At 36.2% G+C, this 21835-nt stretch overlaps 1 protein-coding gene across 2 annotated transcripts in view; it reads right to left on the bottom strand.

The window, feature by feature from the left end:
• The window catches only part of CCDC171 (coiled-coil domain containing 171), a 186626-nt gene extending 171522 nt beyond the window's left edge, over positions 1 to 15104 (bottom strand). For both annotated transcript variants that reach the window (XM_032214660.1, XM_032214661.1), the window contains exons 1-5: positions 14942 to 15104; positions 13164 to 13310; positions 11106 to 11232; positions 7385 to 7559; positions 4972 to 5162 (exon numbers count right to left, since the gene is read on the bottom strand). In XM_032214660.1, coding sequence (XP_032070551.1) covers positions 4972 to 5162; positions 7385 to 7559; positions 11106 to 11232; positions 13164 to 13204 — 534 coding nt within the window. In that variant the 5' untranslated portion in view covers positions 13205 to 13310; positions 14942 to 15104. The remainder of the gene's footprint in view (positions 1 to 4971; positions 5163 to 7384; positions 7560 to 11105; positions 11233 to 13163; positions 13311 to 14941) is intronic.
• Between the last annotated feature and the right edge of the window lie 6731 nt (positions 15105 to 21835).

A 21835-nucleotide genomic window follows, 5' to 3' on the forward strand; every position in this document is an offset into this window, starting at 1 on the left:
GACCTCCCAAAAAATAAGACCTCCCCAAAAATATTGCAAAACAGCAACAGCCATGAGGTGACCACACTCGCCGCCTCCTGCACCTCAAAAATAAATAGGCCAAGTGCTTATTTCGGGGGTCCAATGAAAACAAGACCCTATCTTATTTTGGGGGAAACACAGATAGTAGACCTGAATAATCAGGTTTAGGACAGATTGGCATAGAAGAATCTATCTATGTGACTTCTAAGGATCGACACTCACCATAATCAGATCAAATTAATGCCTCCTCCCCCATTTGATTTTATATGCATTTATGAACTCACATACACACAAACAGACACTTTATTACCCAACAGTAAGTAATTTGTGGCTGTTCAGAGATAATTGAATTAAAAATCCTTGTGTCCTTCATTTTGGCTACACTACCATGGCTGAACTGTAATTCAACATTTCAGCAGCAACAGATACCCATTTCTGCAACCTGTTAGCAAAGACTGTTATTTTGTTCTGTTATTCTATGTTCTATATAATAAAAGTATAAATTTACTTTAGATTAAAACTACTTTACAAAAATATTAGCAATCCAAATGTAACAACCTGAGTGCACAAGTAAATCTTCGGTTGGTACAATTTGTGATGCCAACCATAACTGAACAGGGAGAAACTTCTATTAGCAGGGTCAGGAGTACCTTCTCTTAGAAGACTGTAAACTTCTAAAGATACAGCCTCATGAAAGAGGACATCCCTGCTTTTACTAGGCCAGTACATAAAGAAGTTGACCAACCAGATATCCAGGCTAGGCAGACTTTAATATTTTAGTAAAAGTGTTGAATCTTGTTGTACAGCATCCTACCCTTTGAACTGCAAAAATATTTTTGCAGTAGGCTGCCTCCTTAACTACCTTGCACTAGCTGCAGCCCATGGTCTAACTAACTCTTACGGCATACCCATCTAAGACATGCAGTACTATAATCATTTGGTCTAGAAACTTGGACTCTACTAGTGCCCTTTCAATATTAAGCAAAAATCAAGAACATGGGGGGAGCATAACCTCACACTGTCAGCAGGGAAGTTCAAAAGTAATGTTAGAAAGTATTACTTCACAGAAAGAAGAAGTGGAAGCTTGGAACCAACTTCCAGCAGAGATAGTGGATCAATTATCAGTAAGTTTAAACATGTTTGGGATAAACAATTTTCCATCATCCAACAAAAATAAAAAATAAACATTAATAAAATATATAAATAATAATTAAAAATGATAAACGAATAAAGTGGGGGGGGGACCAAGCCAAAAAAAACTTCAAAGGACAGACTCAATGGCTATTTTCTGCTATTAGTTTTATATGTATCTATGAATTATTGTGACTGAGATATTCTGGCCAAAGATAGCATAAACAGATACCTTTAAGAAAAGATTAAAATTAAGGAGAAGGAACAGTCTACCACTATAGATTGACTATCGTGTTGTAAGAAGAGACATCAGCTTACAATATGCAAAAGGCTAACAGGAAATAATATAATAGTACTGCCATTACAGGTAGTCCTCAACTTACAACAGTTCATTTAGTGACAATTCAAAGTTACCACACCCCTTAAAAAATAACTTATGACAGTTTTTCACACTTACAACTGTTGCAACATTCCCATGGTCATGTGATTAAAGTGTGGGTGCTTGACAACTGGTTCATATTTATGTCCCATGATCATCTGATCCGCTTTTGCAACCTTCTGAAAAGCAAAGTCAATGGGGAAGCCAGATTCACTTGACAACTGTGTTACCAACTTAACAGCTGCCATGATTCACTTAACAACTGTGGCAAGAAAGGTCGTAAAATGAGACAAAACCCACTTGACCAATGTCTCATTTAGCAACAAAAATTTTGGACTCAATTGTGGACATTAGTCAAGGACTACCTGTATTTTTAACAATTAATCCAATACTATTTTTGGCTTATAATAAAGATATGACTAGGTCTAGTTTAGCAGCATTGCCTAACGAAACAAAAGATACCTGCAACAAAAATTGGAGTTCCTTTCTTTCTGATTTCCAATGTTCTGCCTGACACCTAAATTCTTCTTCTGCCACTTTCATGATCTCTGACTCTATAATGTCCTTCTGTTCCTTCTGGCATTCCAAAGTCTCCTTGGTGAGGACACAGGTTAAAATGAACTTAATCATAACATACTGCAGGCTTTACATAGAGCTATATATATATACATACAGGAATTAATTAAAGCTATCAAACATGGTGTTACAGATCCATGTTATTATTTCATTATTTTACCAGGGAGAGGAGGAAACAGTTTTATGAGGTTTCCTGTGCACTCAGTGAATCAAGTCGGAATGGATTCTACCTTTATTCAGATACAGTACAAGTTGTCCTCCAGTTACAGCAGTTCATTTAGTGACCGTTCAAAGTTACAATGGCACTGAAAAAAGTGGCTTATCACCATTTTTCACACTTATGACCGTTGCAACATACCCATGGTCATGTGATTTACATTCAGATCGCTTGACAACTGACTCATATCTGTGGTGGTTGCAGCGTCCCAGAGTCACATGATCCCCTTTAGCGACCTTCTGACAAGCAAAGTCAATGGGGAAGCCAGATTCACTTAACAACTGTGTTACTAATTTAACACCTGCAGTCATTCACTTACCAAGTGTGGCAAGAACAGTCGTAAAATGGGGCAAAACTTACTTAACCAATTTCTCATTTAGTAACATAAATTTTGAGCTCAATTGTGGTTGCAACTTGAGGACTACCTGCCGTTGAAACTACTTAGATTGAAAGAAAAATAATATTTTTTTGCTACACGGAAGGGAAAGCGAGACATCGTTCTTTAATAAGCAAGAAAAACTGCCATTGTATCTGAACAAATCACAGCTCCAACCGTTCTGCTTGCAAATCAAAATCCTAAACTCTGTTTGAACCAGGTTTGAAATTCTGCCTCAAGCAAATAATTTACCACGGGGACAGTAACTTTGGTCACTATAAACATTATTGAACTGCAAGTTCCATCAAGCCTTTCCTGTAGATAGAACAGGTGGTGCTGATGGGAACTGCAGAGCAAAAACTATTGTTACACCATGTCCATCTCCGCTTTGTGGATCAGGCTAATTTTTAACGTGTGAAAAGCTCTCACTCTTTTCTATTTCTCAACTGACCCTGCTGAATTCAGCTACAAATCACTATTTTTTTCTTTCATGAAACATTTGCTTTAAACATCTGGCTACCCTGGACAAGAACATCCCTACCCAAAAGAACATCAACCTATACTCTTAGATGAGAGTAGGAAGTTACATTCTTCACCTTGAATGTCTTGGAGGAAGCAAGGAATGCAATTTATAAGAACACCACACGCTAGACCATGCAAATCCAACCTGTGACCCATTGGCTACATGTGTCCCTGGACAGCTAATAATGCCACCCCACCAGACTGTACACTTTTAAGAGTGGTACAGTGGCCTAGAGGTGGCGCTCTCGCCTCATCATCAGGAGGTTATGAGTTTGATCCTCGGCAAAGTTAGATATTTCTCTCTCTAGGCACCATGAGAATATATCTGCTGAATATAACTCTGCATTGGTGACAGAAAGGGCATCCAGCCAGTAAACACTTGGCTCCATTCTAGTTGCCCAGACTCCGCAAGGGATTATGGGGTCATTAAAAGAAGATGACCAGATTGTATACGTTTAACATTATGTAAGTTATGTACATTAACTATATTATAACTTTTATATGTGGCCCAAGACAATTCCTCTTCACTCAATGAGGTCCAAGCAAAATAAAAGGTTGGCTATCTATGTTCTAGACCAGTGGCCTGTGGACCTCCTGGGGGTTCATGAAGGCTTGAAGAAATATTATTATTATTATTATTTAAATCTTGAGTTACGTCTTGGGGATCATGGCTACACAAATTATTTAATGGGGGTCCATAGTGAAGGTTGAGAACCACTCCTCTAGACTCTTCACTGGCCATTAACACATTTTTCCTTCACCTCAAGGAACATTGTCATTTCAAAGGAGAAAAAAAAATCAATCTTCCACTTAATCATCTAGTTTTTAGCAGTTTGCTTACCTCTGTGCCTGAAAAATAAGACTTACTATATTTAGCCAGGGAAACAAGCCTGAGTTTAAAATCCTCCCCCCCACCCCCCAATCCTGCAGAGCAAGACAAAAACTAATCTCTCTCTATCACTGTGTTTTAGAAAACATGTAATCATCAACTCATTTTAAAGGTAAACCCTTTGCCAAAAAGCAAAGATCCCTTCAGATAGTCAGTTCCAGAATATTGCAATCAGAAGCAAGTGCCAAAACTTTCTCTTTTCTTTTTCCCATTGAATCCCTCTTCAGATTGTGTCATATCTTTTAAACTGCAAGGTGGTGTTTTTTTGAGCCTAAGAAACTTTTTTTGTGGAAAAACAGAGCAGAAAATACTACATTAATAATATTCTTATTATTATGTGTTTACGTTCTTCTGAATCATAAAATTTCTCTTAAATACAGCAACAGCCATAAAGTGGGTCAGAAGAATTGCAACCACACTGACCTTTTGGACAGATATGCCGATGCATACCATACAGAAGTGTTTCTGAAGCTTGACCACTTGAAGATGGGTGGACTTCAGCTCCTAGAGTTCTATGCTGTCTAAGCCCTACCCTTTACACATACAGTACGTCCTATGTTGACATATACCATAGACAATGTTTCTCGACTTTGATCAATTGAAGATGAGTGGACCTCAGCTCCCAGAATTTCCCAGCCAGCTATGCTTGATAATGATGGTTATCATTGAAGCTCTATACTCTATGGAGTGTTTGCCTTCACCACTAGGCCAAACTGGCTGGCTGGGGAATTCTGGGAGCAGAAGATCACCCATCTTCAAATGTTAAAGTTGAAAAATACTGCCATAGAGTATACCGCTCCAATGATAACCATCACCATCAATCATGAATTCCCTGAAGACACCACTAAATAAAGGCTTACCTTCAAAATATCATCCAATCTCATCCTTTCCTTCAAAAGGGTTTCATATTCAGCATGACAGGTACTAATAAGCAACTCCTTTTCTGATAACTCATTGATAAATCTTCGCTGTTTATCATCCCACTGACATTTATTGATGTGAAATGTTTTCTCTGCCTCATTCAATTTCTGCTGAAGAGCTCTGATGATTTCTATTGAAAAGAGATTCAAAGTGATTCTCAAATACAATTAAAATGTGAATTAAAATGGCATAGGTTCTTCTCCTACAATATGCAAAAAGAAAAATATTTTACAATGAACATTGCAATAACTATTCTATTAAAAGCAACAATCCTTTCAAATTAGTCATTTTACATTAACAGCACACAAAAACAGGTTAAAAGACATTTCTATTAATGAAGATGTTTTGTTATACATATTTGTTACACCAAAGAACCAGTTTGGTCTAGTGGTGAAGGCATCAGGCTAGAAACTGGGAGAACTAAGAGTTCAAATCCTGCTTTAGCCATGAAAGCCAGCTGGATGACCCTAGGCCAATCACTCTTTCTCAGCCCAATCCATTTCACAGGGTTTTTATAGGAGGAAGGAATATTAGATGTATTTACCATTATTATTTGTAATAATAATGATGATGATGATGATGATGATGATGGCAGGATACAAATAAATAAAATACTCAAGACAACATACTATCCCAAATGATAATTTTGTAAACAATCCATGAATATAAAACTATATTTAAGGCTAAATATCTAGCCTTAAACACTCAACAAGTACTTTGTCTTCTACAATTTCTTGCCTATTTATTTTCATAACGGTCTCCTTAAAGTATTTAAGTCAGAGCTTTTAAACCAATGAAATTAAAATGTCAATATATAAATCTTAAAGATACCACAGGTCTATCCCTAAGTGGCCAAGGCTGAAGTGTTAGACAGATACTGTCCTGCAATGTCATTAAGAACACAGTAAGTCAGACAAGCACATGCATATTGGGGCCAATCTACAGCCCTAACAAGGAACAAGTAGTTTTTTTGCATAAACATTTTACATTAAACAATTGCAGGAATGCAGGAACAGATAATTAATATTGGTCAGGAAAAAGGATATAAAATTTAATGGATTTATGGAAAAGAGTAAATTTAAATGGAGGAAAAATGCTACTAGTTATACGTAAATTATGAATGTGCTTACTTGGCATCAGTTTATTATACTTGGAAAGCAAATAATCCACTAGCTGTGGTTTAAAGCTGCTATTCAGCCAAGTATACAACATAATCATCATGTTAATATCTTTTTAATTAGGTAGTAATGAGCACCCAACAGAATCACAACAATTTCAAAATTATGTATGTACGAGTTCTGCAAGGACTTTGGGACCAAATATTTTCCCATCTTTAATTTATATAGACACTGACTCTCTTGTTATTAAAAACAAATGAGATTACTGTTTTTTTAAAGAAATCCAGAAATATTTCCAAATTAATAAGTAGGTAGAAATTGAAATATGTATAATATAGGATGCTATGAAGATACTTATAAATATTACTCTATTAAACATAAACCAGAATAAAGAAAATGGAATAGAATGGAATATAGCAGTAGACTTATATACCGCTTCATAGGCCTTTCAGGCCTCTCTAAGCGGTTTACAGAGAGTCAGCATATTGCCCCCAACAATCTGGGTCCTCATTTTACCCACCTCGGAAGGATGGAAGGCTGAGTCAACCCTGAGCCGGTGAGATTTGAACCGCTGACCTGCTGATCTAGCAGTAGCCTGCAGTGCTGCATTTAACCACTGCGCCACCTTGGCTCTTGAAATATTGAATGAAATATTAGAATCAGGAGACAAGAAAAACAATAATTCTGATGTATTTACTGCATTAAAGTATAAGAGATATAAGTGATGGGTAATAAAACATTACTAAAAATACAAGATTTAGTAAATGTAGATATTACAAATGTCATTTTTATGAATCATTATTCTAAACTGTTAGCAACTGCTGTTAGAAAACAAAATAAAATAAAAAAATGAATGCATCATTGATACAAAGAGAATCTTTTTTAACCAAGCAAAAATTATAGAAATTACAAATTATTATTAGATTACATTCTACATATATAAAAATAGACTTTAAATTCAGAATCAATGAAACTGACTATGAAAAAAGTGTCAAACAAATTAAAAACTCTACATCTGAGAAATTGAGTAAGGAACATAACAATGATCTTAACCAAACAATCAGTAATGGTAACAAAATGGGAAAGATCCAGGAGATTCAGACCTGAACATTATAAGGTGTTCCTAAAATAATAACTCCCTATTTATGTCAGGAAAGCACTGTTACTAAATTATGTTAATAGGGGATATGTTCACAAATCTGTTCGTTATTTATTGTAAATATTCTGAATTTACCTTGCAGCTGTTCTATTTGTTTGTTTGCTCCGCCTAATTTTTCTTCTGATGAATGCCGTTCTATGCCAACTTCTTTCCTTGCTACGGCTAATTCATACTCCAGACTTTGTCGGACAGCTTCACTCTTCTCAACTTCTGCTCGTAGTTTTGCAATCTGGCTTTCATAGTTTGATAGCTATAAATGAAATAACACTTTTTTTAAAAAAATTACATGTAACTTTACTCATAAATTATTTTTTGAATACCCGTATTATGTAACTAACAGGGACGCGGTGGCTCAGTGGCTAAGATGCTAAGCTTGTCGATCAGAAAGATCGGCAGTTCAGCGGTTCGAATCCCTAGTGCTGCGTAACGGAGTGAGCTCCCATTACTTTTCTCAGTTTCTGCCAACCTAACAGTTTGAAAGCATGTAAAAATGCAAGTAGAAAAATAGGAACCACCTTTGGTGGGAAGGTAACAGTGTTCTGTGCGCCTTTGGTGTTTAGTCAAGCCAGCCACATGACCACAGAGACGTCTTCAGACAGTGCTGGCTCTTCGGCTTTGAAACATAGATGAGCACCACCCTCTAGAGTCAGGAACAACTAGCACATATGTGCGAGGGAAGCTTTACCTTTACCTTCATTATGTAACTCTTTACACTCAGATGCCTTGAAACAAATTGGGTTGAAGGGTTTGTGGAAATCATTTTGATTTTCCTTTTTTCCTCTTTCTTTTGACTATTGTTAAGATGCCAAAATGCCTTTACATGATTGTTAAATTACCTACTTAGCAATTAATATATTTACTGTAAAACATTACAAATCCATAAAAATCTTCAATGGCATGTCCTCCTCTTTGCAGTGTGTTTCCCTCTTAGGAATGAAACAATTGATGAATCTCCAGTCTAGAAATAAAACTGTTGAGTTCCAAAAGGTTTTGGATTTGGATAATAATGTATAGATAGAAAGAATAGTCTTCTTGATGCCTTTAAATGGAGAAAGGCTTTCCAATGATGAAACAGTTTTAGTTTGTCATCTCCTGCTACAATAGCTCCAGACAAAAGCATGTATTGATATTTCACAGCCTTAAAAGCTTGCATTGTCTTTTCCTCTTTGGAAGTGTATATTCTTTTTGACGCTCTCTTCTAGAAAAATTCTGTGCCATCAAAGCTGAGGATCTACTGTGCTGTTTCATCAATTTCATTGATAGCTTCTTTATCATCAGGATGCAGATCTTTGCTTCATTTCTATTACCACCAGCAACTTCATAATTCACTTTCACGTTCTGAAAATTAGAACGTGAAAGTCTAAGTCTATTAAATTACCACGAAGTTTGCATGATATTCATCATACTTTCCTTCACAATGTCAGTCACTTTTTCACTTCAAATGTTCCTTTCATTTGAATGCTGCTTTGTTAGCTGATTTTAAGTTCAAACTTTTCACTTGTTAATTGTTGAAGTGTTTTCTTTACTATTGAATTAAGGAGACTTACAGTAGCTCATATGCAATGTAAGACAGGCTTTGCATGTCAAGACTCTTTATTATTTTCTGCTCTAAATTATTTTATACAGGTAAATCCTTGACTACCCTACCCTATTTATGGACTGTTCAAACTTACCACAGTGCTGAAAAAGTAGGTTTACAACCAGTCCTTGAACTTACAATAATCCCAGGCCAGAGGTGATTTGCCAATTTTTTTACTACTGGTTCACTTGTGGATGCATGCGCAGAAGCATCCGGGCGGGTGGGTGGAGCCTCCCGCTGCCACTCCCGGTTTGCCCATTCTGGGCTGAACCGGGAGCAACCCTCCTCTGCCCCAGGCTCACATGATCTCCATTTGCGATCTTCACAGTCAGCTTCTGACAAATAAAGTGAATCGGGAAGCTGGCAGAAACTTGCAAGTCACAGAAAATGTAATGCTGCATTGAACAACTACAAGTGATTTTCTTAACAACCATGATGGAACTGGCATCATAAGTCAGACATGGTCATGTGATGTTTCACTTAACAACTGCATTGCTTAGCAAGGGAGATGTTGGTCCCAAGTGCAGTTGTTAAGTGAGAACTTACCAGCCAGGCCTATATTCTTGTTATTGTATGATCCCTTTCCAGTCATCAGTGAACAGCAATGCAGTTCAGTGTGAAATAACACTGGAAATTGCTTTTTAAAAAATATTTCACTTTTGAAAATTGGGGAGCTTATCTTAGCACCCCAACTTTATAAGGACTGCGGGAAATTATCCATTCATATTTGTGAAATGAGAAGAAGATAGGAAGCTTTTTGAAGCTGGGTTGTTGTTATTTTTTATATGGTAAAGATTAAAGGTAGGAATAGGAGGTTTCAGGGAGGCAAACAGCTTTTATTCCTATATTTAAAGCCTAAAAAACATGCAAAAATCAAAAAATCAAATTTTCCTAATTTTGCTGCTGAATTTCTGCAGAACAATCTCAATGAGGTGGAAGCTGTACGCAGCCTCCAAGCTATTCATCCATTGAGGAGAAATGCATTATTTCCAGTCTTCCAAGTCCAACAGGAATTGTATTACAAGCAAAATGGAAATTACAGCAGGAATCTAAGTAGTTAATTAAATCCATGAGCCCTCGGGAATTTTTGACTTGTATCTCTTAAACAACAATCCCCTTACATTCAGCTTTGGTTGTAAAAGCTAAATAATCCTATGTTTATTAAGATCAACATCTTAAACAGTTCATACTGATTAATACCTTTTGGGCAGTGATGGGTTTTAGGGTTTAGTGATTGTGGTCTAGAAAACAGATTGATTGACATTTCCTGGCAAATGTGGACGGCGCCTGTAGAGTTCCTAGTGAAACATCAAGAAATCTGCTTTCTAGACCACAATCACTAAACCCTGCCAAGAGATATGGGTCATGAAAACTTACACAGTATATAATGCCATTTCTTTTTCTTTTGAATAGCCTAAGTCATCTAAACCTTACAGTGTTAAGGATCTCTAGTCAACACTGTATAAATACCACTGTACAAAAATAACATAATGCATTGTATAATACTGTATAATAAACAAATTTTATTGATACAATTTTATAAATAAAGGACAATAAAAAATGCTATGTTAGAAACAATTGCTGGGAACTCCAACGTGAAAAGCAAATTATGTACATTTTTTTAAAATGCTAGAAGCACATCGACCTTAGAAGATCCCACTAAGTTAGATTATTGAGTTTTTGTTTAATCTCATACAACCTACCATTTGTTTTTTTAAAAAAATAAATGAAGTTTTATTCCCATGAGAATTATGAGAATTATACCCTTATTCTGGTTTCTCGTTTAAAAAAATGAGGTGGAAAAACTCCAAGAAAAACAAAGAAAGAAACATTCGGAAGTATATTAAATATGGCTTCCCATGTTCTGATTATGACTTAAAAGTCCTTTGGATCTCATGAAGCACAGTACCTCTGGTACTCATTAAAGCAGCTTCCTCTTTTATGCGTTAGTGTGAGTCTGCAAAATGAAAAAATGCTACAGCTGTTCTAAGAGATGTACTAACTTTAATACCACAAAGACTGGACTGGGACAAGATTGAGAGAAGTTCTTTTAAATCAGGGTCCAAGAGTACACAAGTCTAATACAAATCCTTTCATTAACATTATAGATATATCAGAAATGTGTCAAGATGGAGAAGGCCATCCTTCAACATCAATAGGATGAGTAGTTTGTATAACTATGTTGCACACCCAGCCCCACAACAATGAAATTGTTACCTCTGCATTATGCTTAGCGGTTATGTCAAGTTTATCTTTCTTGGCTTGATGGAGTTTCCTTCTCAGATCTTCCTTTGTTTCCATATCAGCTTCACTGTGTTTGTGGAGAAATGTCTTTCCAAAGTTCCTGTTTAAAAATACAAGGGGTTTTCACCACAAATGATCTCAGTCATACCAGCTCTGAATTTTCAAATAATCAAGGCAGCAAGGTTGAATTTCTTACTCAGAACTAAGTCCCATTCAATCAATCAATCAATCAATCAATCAATCAATCAATATGTGTGTGTGTGTGTGTGTGTTGTATTTGTGCTGATAAATAACTATATATATATATAAAGGGTTGTGAGTCACCCTGAAAAATGAAGACAGGGTAGAAATAAACACAAATGATGCCACTCATGATAAAAGTCAATCTTTTTCAAACCTTACATCTGTTACTTTCTCTCTCTTGAAGAAATAAAATTAAAAATAATGTTTATTTTGTTCTACTCTACTTAAAAAACGTGGCAGCATTGATCATTAATAATGCAGTTCTAATAATTTTGTAGGAGAAAGTCCAGGAGGAATGGCTTATCATGATAACTGCAACAAATAAAATATTTCGTGTGCAAAGCTTTTAAAGTATAGATGTTTTGCATTTTGCCAGTCCCTATACATTCATTTAAATGAGAAACAGAGGGAGATGTTGACTGGCTTCCTTGATGTCCAGGGAAAATAAGTTTACCCTGATGAATCCAGCCTCAACTCTAATTACTATTAATTCATAATTAGTGGAAGGTGCACACACACAACTCTCTTAATGTTATCTTTTTAGGCACCAAAATATAAAATATATGAAAGTTGCATATAATTTTTAATTCACAAACCTCATTCAGCTTCTCAAATAAAAGGGAGAAGTTCACAAAACGAAATGAAATCTTATACCTAAGTTAATGAGGTAACTATGGCAACCACTCCAATGGAATAACAAGGGTTTTTTCCCTTGCATTGACAGTGTGATAAAATACCCATTTTATTTTACATAATATACCATGGAAAACTAAGCAATTTTTTAAAGTACTGCATCCACTTTTCATATAACATAGGAAGTGACTGGCAGAACAATTCAGGAATAAAAACAGTGATACAGATATGACATAACATGATAGTAAGCAGGAAAATAAAAATATAAACATGATAAAACAAGAAGAAAAGCCAAGCTGCTCCATTTAAAAAAAAAACCTTAATTGTCAGCAGGCAATACACAAAGTTTTAAAAAGATTTCATGAAATATCACATCTTGAAGAGAAAATGGAAACAAACTTCTGAAGGGGACTAAGTACACTTCTCTGAATAATTTTAATCTCACAGTTGAAATGGTCCTGTTCATTAGAACAGAAGCTGAAATTTTATCAGTTTTGTTACCCTAATAGTTGCCATTGTATTTGGTAAGTAAAATACAGAATTTGGAAAATAAGTTATTTTTTTTTGCTTTGATAAGTGATGTTTTGTTAATTAGCAAAACTGGACTGAAACCCATTAAAACCATATATGCATTTGGGGTGGGTGGGTGGTATAGTACATGTTTATATGTATGTGTGTATATTCTTAAAGGAATTTCAGAAATGCTTTATCAATGGATGTTGTCTTAGATACATTTATAGCACAATCCCATATTTGTGTGTTATTTCCAACCAAAACTTGCTAATGATTTTATGATGCAGGTGTTGCGAATTACTTTTAAAAGCAACTATAGTTAGCTAACACAATCCTACAGAAAGCTGAACTTCCACTAAAACACCAGCACTATGGATGGCTTAAATTACCTGCTAGCTACTGCAGTAATATTACTGTGAAATATAAAATTATGAAGTATTAATAGCATGATTTGTACATTCTCAATTGCCATCTGTACTAAACATTTTTTCCCAAATATGCATTTCCTGCAGTTAACATTCTATTAGAAATTTCATATTATAGAACTAAAAATTGGCAGAAAATTGCATGGTCAAGAGTATTATTCAGAGAATAGAAATTTTCATAACTGTATTTTTTATTAATTATAGGAATTAAACTCACTGTTTCATTTCAGAGACAGAGTAATTCACTTGAGAATCCATTACAACTAATTTTCTGCTTTATGTTCTCTGAATAGCATACAATGCTATTGTCATAGGTAATATTGTCTGCACCACAAGATTTCAAACATCATTTGTTTTCCAACTCCTATAATACACAAATTTAAACAAACATCTCGGTCACATCATTTTTTTCAGTAATGTATTCGGATTTAATCACAAATTGTAGAATTCTTTATTATTAAAGTATATGCCCAATAGTTTACTGAAGCAAGCAATGATAATCCCAAGAATCATAAAATTAACTTTAACTTTATTTATTAACTTTATTATTTCCATCTCCACTCATCTTCATGTTACAAAAATAGATTATAGGCTTAAGGAACAGTTTAGGAAATAAAAAATAGGCTTAAGAAAAAAACATAAATCTTGTCAGATCCTTATTGCTACCATAATCTAAAACTCAAAACAAAGACCCCAAACTATATCCAAATAAATTTTCTGGATCATACAGACTGCCTAGCTCGTCAATTCAAGACAGGGCTCCTAAACTTTTTGCCTTTATATCTCTCTTTAATATAATATTGATGTTCATGCTTCCCCTAAAAAAACAAATGTAAAAATGAACACAAATAATTAAATTGATAATATGAAACTTTGCGAAAGGTGGACAACGTACACCTTATAACAACGTAACTAAACCATTCTGCATGCACAAACACATGGATTCTCTCTGGAGTTCCCTCAAGGGAGGTATAACTCATAGTTTGGGAACCCTGGTGTAAAGTATGTGAGTACAAGATGGTCTTGAAGAAAGTATATCAACAGCTGCTGTGTAAACATCAACAAATCCTTGAAAGGGAATGAGAAACTCAAGATTGTTCCACCTTGATCCTCTCTGATATGGGGGAAACTGGGACAGGGAGACAATATGTCTAATTTTCAAGACTCAGTTATTACACAGTGCAACAATAAAGAGACTTTTCTGGGATCTTTTGTGTGTCTGTTTCCCGATCCAGCCAACCTCAAAGGGCTGAGAGGATGGAACTGTGGATACAACCCATCTCCTTAATGTTTACTAAATAGAGGGACGTCAAAATCATACCCAGTTAGAGTCCCATCATTCCTTTTTGCCATCAGGCTGCCCTAAAGCTTCATTCCTGTGCTCAAGTCAAGTTGCTTAGCAACAAGTCTTATTTATCTTATTTTTAAATGGTTGAAACAAATCGGAACCATCCCTAAATCAGTTGGCATAGAGTAAGATTTTTATATCATCTACCAGGAAAGCACCTTTGAAAGAGGGGCAAAAGCTGTCATTTGTACGTTGTCAAGTTTCTATCGTTTATATAGAGCAAGTTCACATCGGGCAGGACTTGAGATAACTTCTTCACACCTAAATCCCTAATTCATAGTTTTAGAAAAACCTCAAGGGTTCAACAAGTGGCAGTTTTCTCATTATACCGCCTCAGGGCTACGGAAGATTCCGTAAGTGAATTTATATTACTTTCATCCTGCTTCCTATAAACGAGTATTCCTCTTTATAAGGGCAACAACCGTAGGAGAATTTGCCGGATTTATTACCGCTGCTTGCAATCCCTGTTTCACACCTTGTTGATCAATCCGGATTAACCAACGGAGACCTGCAATTAATACATCTTTGGTGTTTGTTTGTCTTCAGCCCAAGCAAAACATTCCTCCTCCTTCTGGTTTTCAATTCTTCCCTCCTATCAATCTACCGTAACACCACCGTCGAAATCTGCCGCCCTCCCATCTTCGTACCTGTTTGCCGCGCCTGTATTTGAAAACAGGAATCATGAGATCGCCAAGCTATCGGATATGAACAATCTGCAAGGCACCGGGTTTTTTTTTTTCTGGGCAGGCTTTAGGACCCAGAGAGTAACAGGAAAGCCCGGACATTCATGCTAGCTTCACACTGCCTTTACAACGGCTTTTTCCGGTTAGAGAACAACTACTAGCGGTTCGCTCAGCGGCTTCCCGTCTTTTTCCGGTCTCAGGCTACCCATTGGAAGAATGTGAAATTGTGACGTAATGCGTTCTAAACGGGAGGTTTATTCGCCCGCACTCTGTTTGCTTCAATCAGCTAAACTGGGCATGCGCTAAAGGAGTTGTAAACATTTTGCTCCCGCTCTGTTTGCCGCTTTAAGAATTTATAGGCGCTGTTAACGGGTGGACGCTAATAATGGATGGGGAAGAAAATAGATGCGTGAGTTGTTTTTGCTGTCCTCGGCACTATAGCACGGGTACTAACATTTTAGCTTCCTGGATCCAGTCGAATGTATTTTCACGTTGTTTTACGTATTGCAGTTCATTTTTATTAAATTGCAACTGTAATATTCAAAATAAAAAAATCTTTATTTTTTAAAGAAAATATATTGCAATTCATACAGCAGTCTTGCGGAGTGTCATTTGATTACAATTGTTTATAAACAATGAATTGTGTTCACTGACTCCATATACCACAATAAATCATTACTTTTCAAGAGCGCATATTGCAAAGACCCCAGATGGAACATCTATGATCCACTCTCTCTTTTGGTCTTACACTGTCTCCAAAGAATACTAGCTCGGTGGGGTCAAACTTATATTGGTACAGCAGCATCACATGACCTATCTGGATCCCCCCCCTTCACTAAACTGGCAGTGGGCATAGCCAACATGTGACACATCCGGCCCATGGGCCAGGAGTTTGACAGCCCTGTCTAGCTTAATCTAGTGCTGTGTATGACTTTTGCAGCTGATCTGGTGATACTGTCCCAGACAAATCTGGTGCACAATCTTGGGCTCCTAGACTCACTATTCCTCAAAGAACTGGGAGAGGTTGTGGCTGAGGGAGCATTGCACAGCTTCATATTATGCATGTTGTACTCCTTTGATCAGGAGGCTCCACTCACAATCCCTCAGGCCCTAGTCACCTCCAGATTGGAATACTGTTAATGTGCTTTACGTGGGGCTACCCTTGAAGAATATCCAGAAGCTTCAACTGGTGCAGAATACAGAGGCACAGGTTATATGTGCTCCTTGAAGAGCACATATAACACCTCATCTTCATAAGCTGTGTTGGTTTCAATCTGTTTCCGGCCCAATTCCAGGTGCTGCCTTTCCCTAACTGTACCAGCCCATTCCATTAGCTCTTGTGGTGAAGGCATGTTATCATAGGGCAGGACTTATACTTCGTCTCAGGCCAGTGTCCTCTGCCTTGACACCCACCTTACACAATGCTCTCCCCATTCCCCACCAAGTTAGGCAACCTTCAATTGTTTAAAAAATCCCCCAAGAGCTGGTTATATCATCAGGCCTGGGGGTCCTTGGAAAATATAGACAACCATAAATGGTTCCACTGTGATTGGTATTTTTGCATTCTCTGGGGTTTAAATGATACTATTCTCATTTGAAATGTTTTTTTTTTTATCTATGCCATTTTATTCTATGGTTGCACATTGCCCAAAATCGCTTTGTATAATATGGGCAGCAATATAAATCTGATTAATAAAATATTAAAAAATCAAAATGATTGAAAGCAGCCTGAGTTTCCCAGAAAACAGCATCTTGACCAACTCACATCAACATTGGAAAAAAAAAAAAAGATCCACAGTGGCCCAGTCAAAATAAGAACCATCACAGAAGTGGTACTTTGTATACTTATTTTATGCATTCATATAGGAAAGGGAGAGTTATTAAAAAAGAAAAAGTAACCACAAATGGAGCAATCCATTTTTGGCTCTCTATAGCATCCCATCGTACTTGTGTCTATATTCAGAAGAAAGGGTTAACTTCTTCTGCCCAGGACCGAACAGGATGGAAGTTAGGGTTTAGGTGAGCTAACAATCAACAAATTGTGTTAAAATATTGTTTCAACTTAATATCTGAATTTAAATGACAAGCTATCTTTAAAATGACACTACTTCAGTCTCTTAATCAAGGTTGTCACAGAAAGAAACAACTCCAAAATTAAGGACTGACGCGTGTCCACTATTCCTGGCCTATTCCTGGAGGAATTGGATATAAAATAGAAATTGTGAAAATATAGGTAGAAATTCAGCCTTCTGCTATAGTACTTGTGCATAGTAATTACTATTTAATTTGAATATTTGCAGATTATAATTTTTGGACTATTTTAGAACAAATGTTTCTTTTTAAACAGACAGACATTTCTAAATTGTGTTATTTACTTTCATGCATTCCTAAAGAAATCCTTGACTCCGAGCAACTATTTTTTATGCCCTGGAATATATTTCCATTAATTGCTAAAGGCAATTCTACCTGTAAAACATGATATTCTACACTACCTGAAGAACTTTACATTTTGTGAAATTACGGTATGTATCAGTTTGAATTAAGAAAGCATAAGATGAAGGTCAACTTTGGCCAAAGTGAGATATTCTTGAGCGGCAATTGGCCTCTTTGGGAGATCTAATTTATCTATGCTGCTTGTCAAATGAATATTTGGTTCAAGTATACCTTACAGTTAGTTTTTAAGCAAGACAATAGTCATTACAATATAGGTTTCAGTGCATTCTTCTACAAAGATGGAAATCATTGCTGCTAAAATATCTTTTTAGAAGCAAGATGAATAACGATATACATTCATTTAATCCAGGCTATTATTTCCCATCAAAAGTTAATACAATGAAATAAAGCTTTCAGAAACAATATTCCCAAAGTTAGTCTATATAATGGAATCATTAAATTTACTTAGTTGTCTCATTCATATGAACGCAATGAAATTAACCAATGTACAAAATCCACTGATATGAGTAGGATGTATCTATAGATATAACGTATAAGCACAAATACATTTTTTTAAAAAATGAGCCTTCAAACCATTCAAGAGTTCTACATGATCAGCAGATTCCAATTTTATTAGTAATAATTTAAAACATATTATTTTGTTTCTTGTTCTGTAGAATTGACTCAATTACATGGATTGTATTAGGTAACTGTACAGTATATTCTTCTACTCTTCTTTTTTCCTATTTTGAAGATGGTGCTATTGGAAACTGATGGAGAAAGGATACAAGGTTGAAGTTAATTGTCAGAGTTTGAACATAATCCTGTAAGCATGTTTTACAATACAATCTAATCCTGGGAGCTATTTCCCTTACAGCAGGAACATTTATCATTTTTAAAAGAATAGCATCAATAGTTTCAGAGGGGGTTTTTTTTGTACCCAAAGCAATTCAGCTCAAATCAAAGTTTTCCCTGTGGGGTAAAAACATTAGCAAAACTACAACAGTTTGTGGATACTATTATACCTGTTTTCTTTTAAATCTGCATTTGAACTAGCCTAGGAGGAAGGTAGCCTGCTTTTATTATTCAAAACTAAACACAGAGACTTAATCTGCTCCAGTTTTTTTCCTTAAAGAGTCACAATAAAGCAGGCATGCCAGCAAATATTGTGAGACAGCTCTAATCTGTTTATACTCCTAAAACCGTTCCTGAAAAACATAAATTCAACATTGCTCTAGCAGTACTGCTTTTTCTGTATCCAATCTGGAAATCTAGACATTCAGATAATGGAAAGCACTAATTTTGGTTTCTGAAATGCATTTTTGTTTGTATTCAATGCAGTGATTTATGAATGGATGGATTACTGTAATGCACTTTACATGGACCTGACTTTGAAGAGAATCTAGAAGGTTCAGCTAGTGCAAAATGCAGCAGCATGGACAATTACGTGTGCTTAAATCAGCACATATTACACCTCTGCTCTGCAAGCTATATTGGATATCAGTTTGCTTCAAGCTGCTGCTGATCTACAAAGCCCTACTTGACATGAGGCTGGGATATTTGTGGAATCACCTCATCCCAATTACATCTACTAGTCCCATGAGATCTGGCAGAAAGGGCACATTGCAGATCCAGTCTACAAAGGAATGTCAGCTGATGGCACCCAAGAGACCTTTTTCTGACAGCCCACCCTTTGAAATATCATTTGCCCTGAGGAGAGATTGGTCCCTACTTTGTTGGCCTTTCAGAAGAGCCTGAAAACATGGCTTTTGTCAATTGGTTCAGAACTTGGTGGAAAGCCTGCTAAGAGGTTGTACTTTTAGATACAACATAATCTCCACAGATTATGTTCTAAAGTTTTTAAGTGTTTGTTTTTTAATTTTGGGATGGGGTGGAGTTGGGTGTATTGTTTTCTGGATTTTTAACTTCATAAGCCACCCACAGTCACATAAGCGAGACGAGTAGCTATAAAAAATTAATAGATTCATTAGGAGAGCCAATAGATGTGATCGTTTTAAACACTGCAAAAGAAATCAGGAGACTAAATGAAGTCCTGCCTCAGCCATGAAGCCAGCTAGATAACTCTCAGCCAGTTATTCCTTCTCAGCCCTAGGAAAAAGGCAAAAGCAAGCGCTTCTGAAAAACTTGCCAAGGAAACTGTAGGGACTCATTCAGGCAGTTACCAGGAGTCAAGAGTAATTGGAAAGCACAGCCAATTTCATTAAGGAATGCAAGATTTCTTCTTTTACTCAAACCTTCAATAACTGAATTTGCAGTATATACTGGCATAAAATGTGGCTATGTATTTCATTCCTTAGTGTGTCTTGTGCAAATACAATCAGTATAATTTTATATTGCACAAGGCTACTTTTCTAAAGCAACATATTAAGTATATATTAGTTAGAATGCAACTACAGACACTTATTAGGTTATGAAATGGCACTCTGAACTTCACAGCATATATTTTTGTTCTTTGTACCATCATAGTTTTCAATATTGAATATACAATTGTATCTAATATGACAATGCTTACCTTACACTTTGAATTAGCCATCTGTGTTTAATATTAGTGTATTGTATAAATCCAGCTAGTATCACCTGCACAAAGCTACTCATGAAGAAATGGCAGCATTTCATGTTATTTAGAAGATGTGAGCACTAGATTTATTGCATTTGTATTCATTATTCCCTTTTTGAAGCTCATGGCAGTATTTTAAGTCATTATAAGACTATGACCAATTTAACTGAGTGGAAAAATAGGTTCCAGGGTACCTATTTTCTAGTTGAATATGGATTTGAATTGATGGCAGGTACATACATGTTATATAAGATTAAATCAATATTCCGATGATCTATAATTCTGTTCCCTCTGGCAATCAAGCAAAGACTTCTGGAAAATCAGGAAGAGAGTTGGGTCACTTTCTGTCATGCCACATGCATCATCTCCTACCCATCCAGCCTGAGGAGATTCATGCTGCTATCCGAGGCACAATGTTGCTTTATGCAGCTGTTTATCACAAAGCTAATAAATTCTGTATACCAAATAAATCCAATTATTACTTCAAGAAACAGAAAACTAACCTCACTGACTGCATTTTACAACACTCTGAGCCACAAAACAATCACATTTTAGCTTAGAGTATTATGCAAACCTAGCAGAAAAGATTTAATTACAGTTATTTTGTAAAAAGCTAGAATGATATAGTGATTAAAGTACTAGGCTGGTTCAGGTCTATCACAGCTGTGAAGGCCCATTGTGCCTCTGTGCCTGTCACTCTCGGTCTAGGCTCACACATTATTTTGTAGGGCAAAAATGGGGCCAGGATTATAAACATGACTCAAACCTCTGAAAGAAAGGTAGAGTATAAATTAGTCATACCTATAAAATAATCAACATTGAAAAGTCTACATTCTAGTATGCGTTCTATACAAAAATGAAGATAGGTCTCTGCTGAATTTTGGCACAGAATATTGAACTCACAATGCCATAATCAGTTTGAAAAGAGCCAGTGAGTTAAATATCTTTAGTCACACCAGTTTAGTAGTAACTATACTGGCAAAATTAAACATAAAAGAGTCACATTTGTGAGATAACAATTTGATAAATAAGCAAGGTATGAAAACCCAGCCGTTGTGGCTCAGTGTGATATACTACAAAACTGAGTTAAGTATAAATTTAACTATTAGTCAGAAAGCATATTATATGAACAGTCTTTTTTATTAATAGCTACTGTTATTAAAAGCTACATCAAGATTCTGCTTGGCGACACAATTTCCTAATACAAAACTTTAATCAAGTCATATTGTACAGTGCAATTTAAAACCCATATTATTTATGTATTTACTTTTTAAAATCTTAATACGTCCTTAACTATCATTATAAAAAAAAATCTGCCTGGATTGGCAGCATTTTCCGGAGAGTTCAGCCATGATTTTTACATTTCACTGCCTTGTTTTCATCTCGGAAGAGAATGGAAAAATTGTAAAACTAACGACCTAGAGCATGAATCCTACTACAAACCTACTAAAATTATACTTGGCAAAACCTTCATCCGGAGCAAGTTTCTATCAAAGCCAGGCTGACTTATTCCCGAAGAAAACACTCTGCATCCGGTTGAATGCAAACCTTTTATGTCCTATCCACGGAGCATTATAGGATACCCAATAAATATGACCTTTTTTTGTTTTTTTGTTTGTCACAGCAGGATCAAGTACCCCACACCAACAAAACCTGGCTCTGCATAGGATGTTAAGGGAACCTGCGGCTGACCCTTTGGCGATACCATTAGGCCCATTCAAAGTTGAAGCACACCCCGCCCCCGCGCTGATAACGAACTCCCTCTTGTTTGCCTTTCGGCCTTGCAAGAACGCGCCAACAGAAGGAGGAAAAGGCGGAGCGAACCATTGTGCTCGAAGGAGGAGGAT

This window comes from Thamnophis elegans, chromosome 3 (genome assembly GCF_009769535.1).
Source record: "Thamnophis elegans isolate rThaEle1 chromosome 3, rThaEle1.pri, whole genome shotgun sequence".
NCBI classification, from domain to species: Eukaryota; Metazoa; Chordata; class Lepidosauria; order Squamata; family Colubridae; genus Thamnophis; species Thamnophis elegans.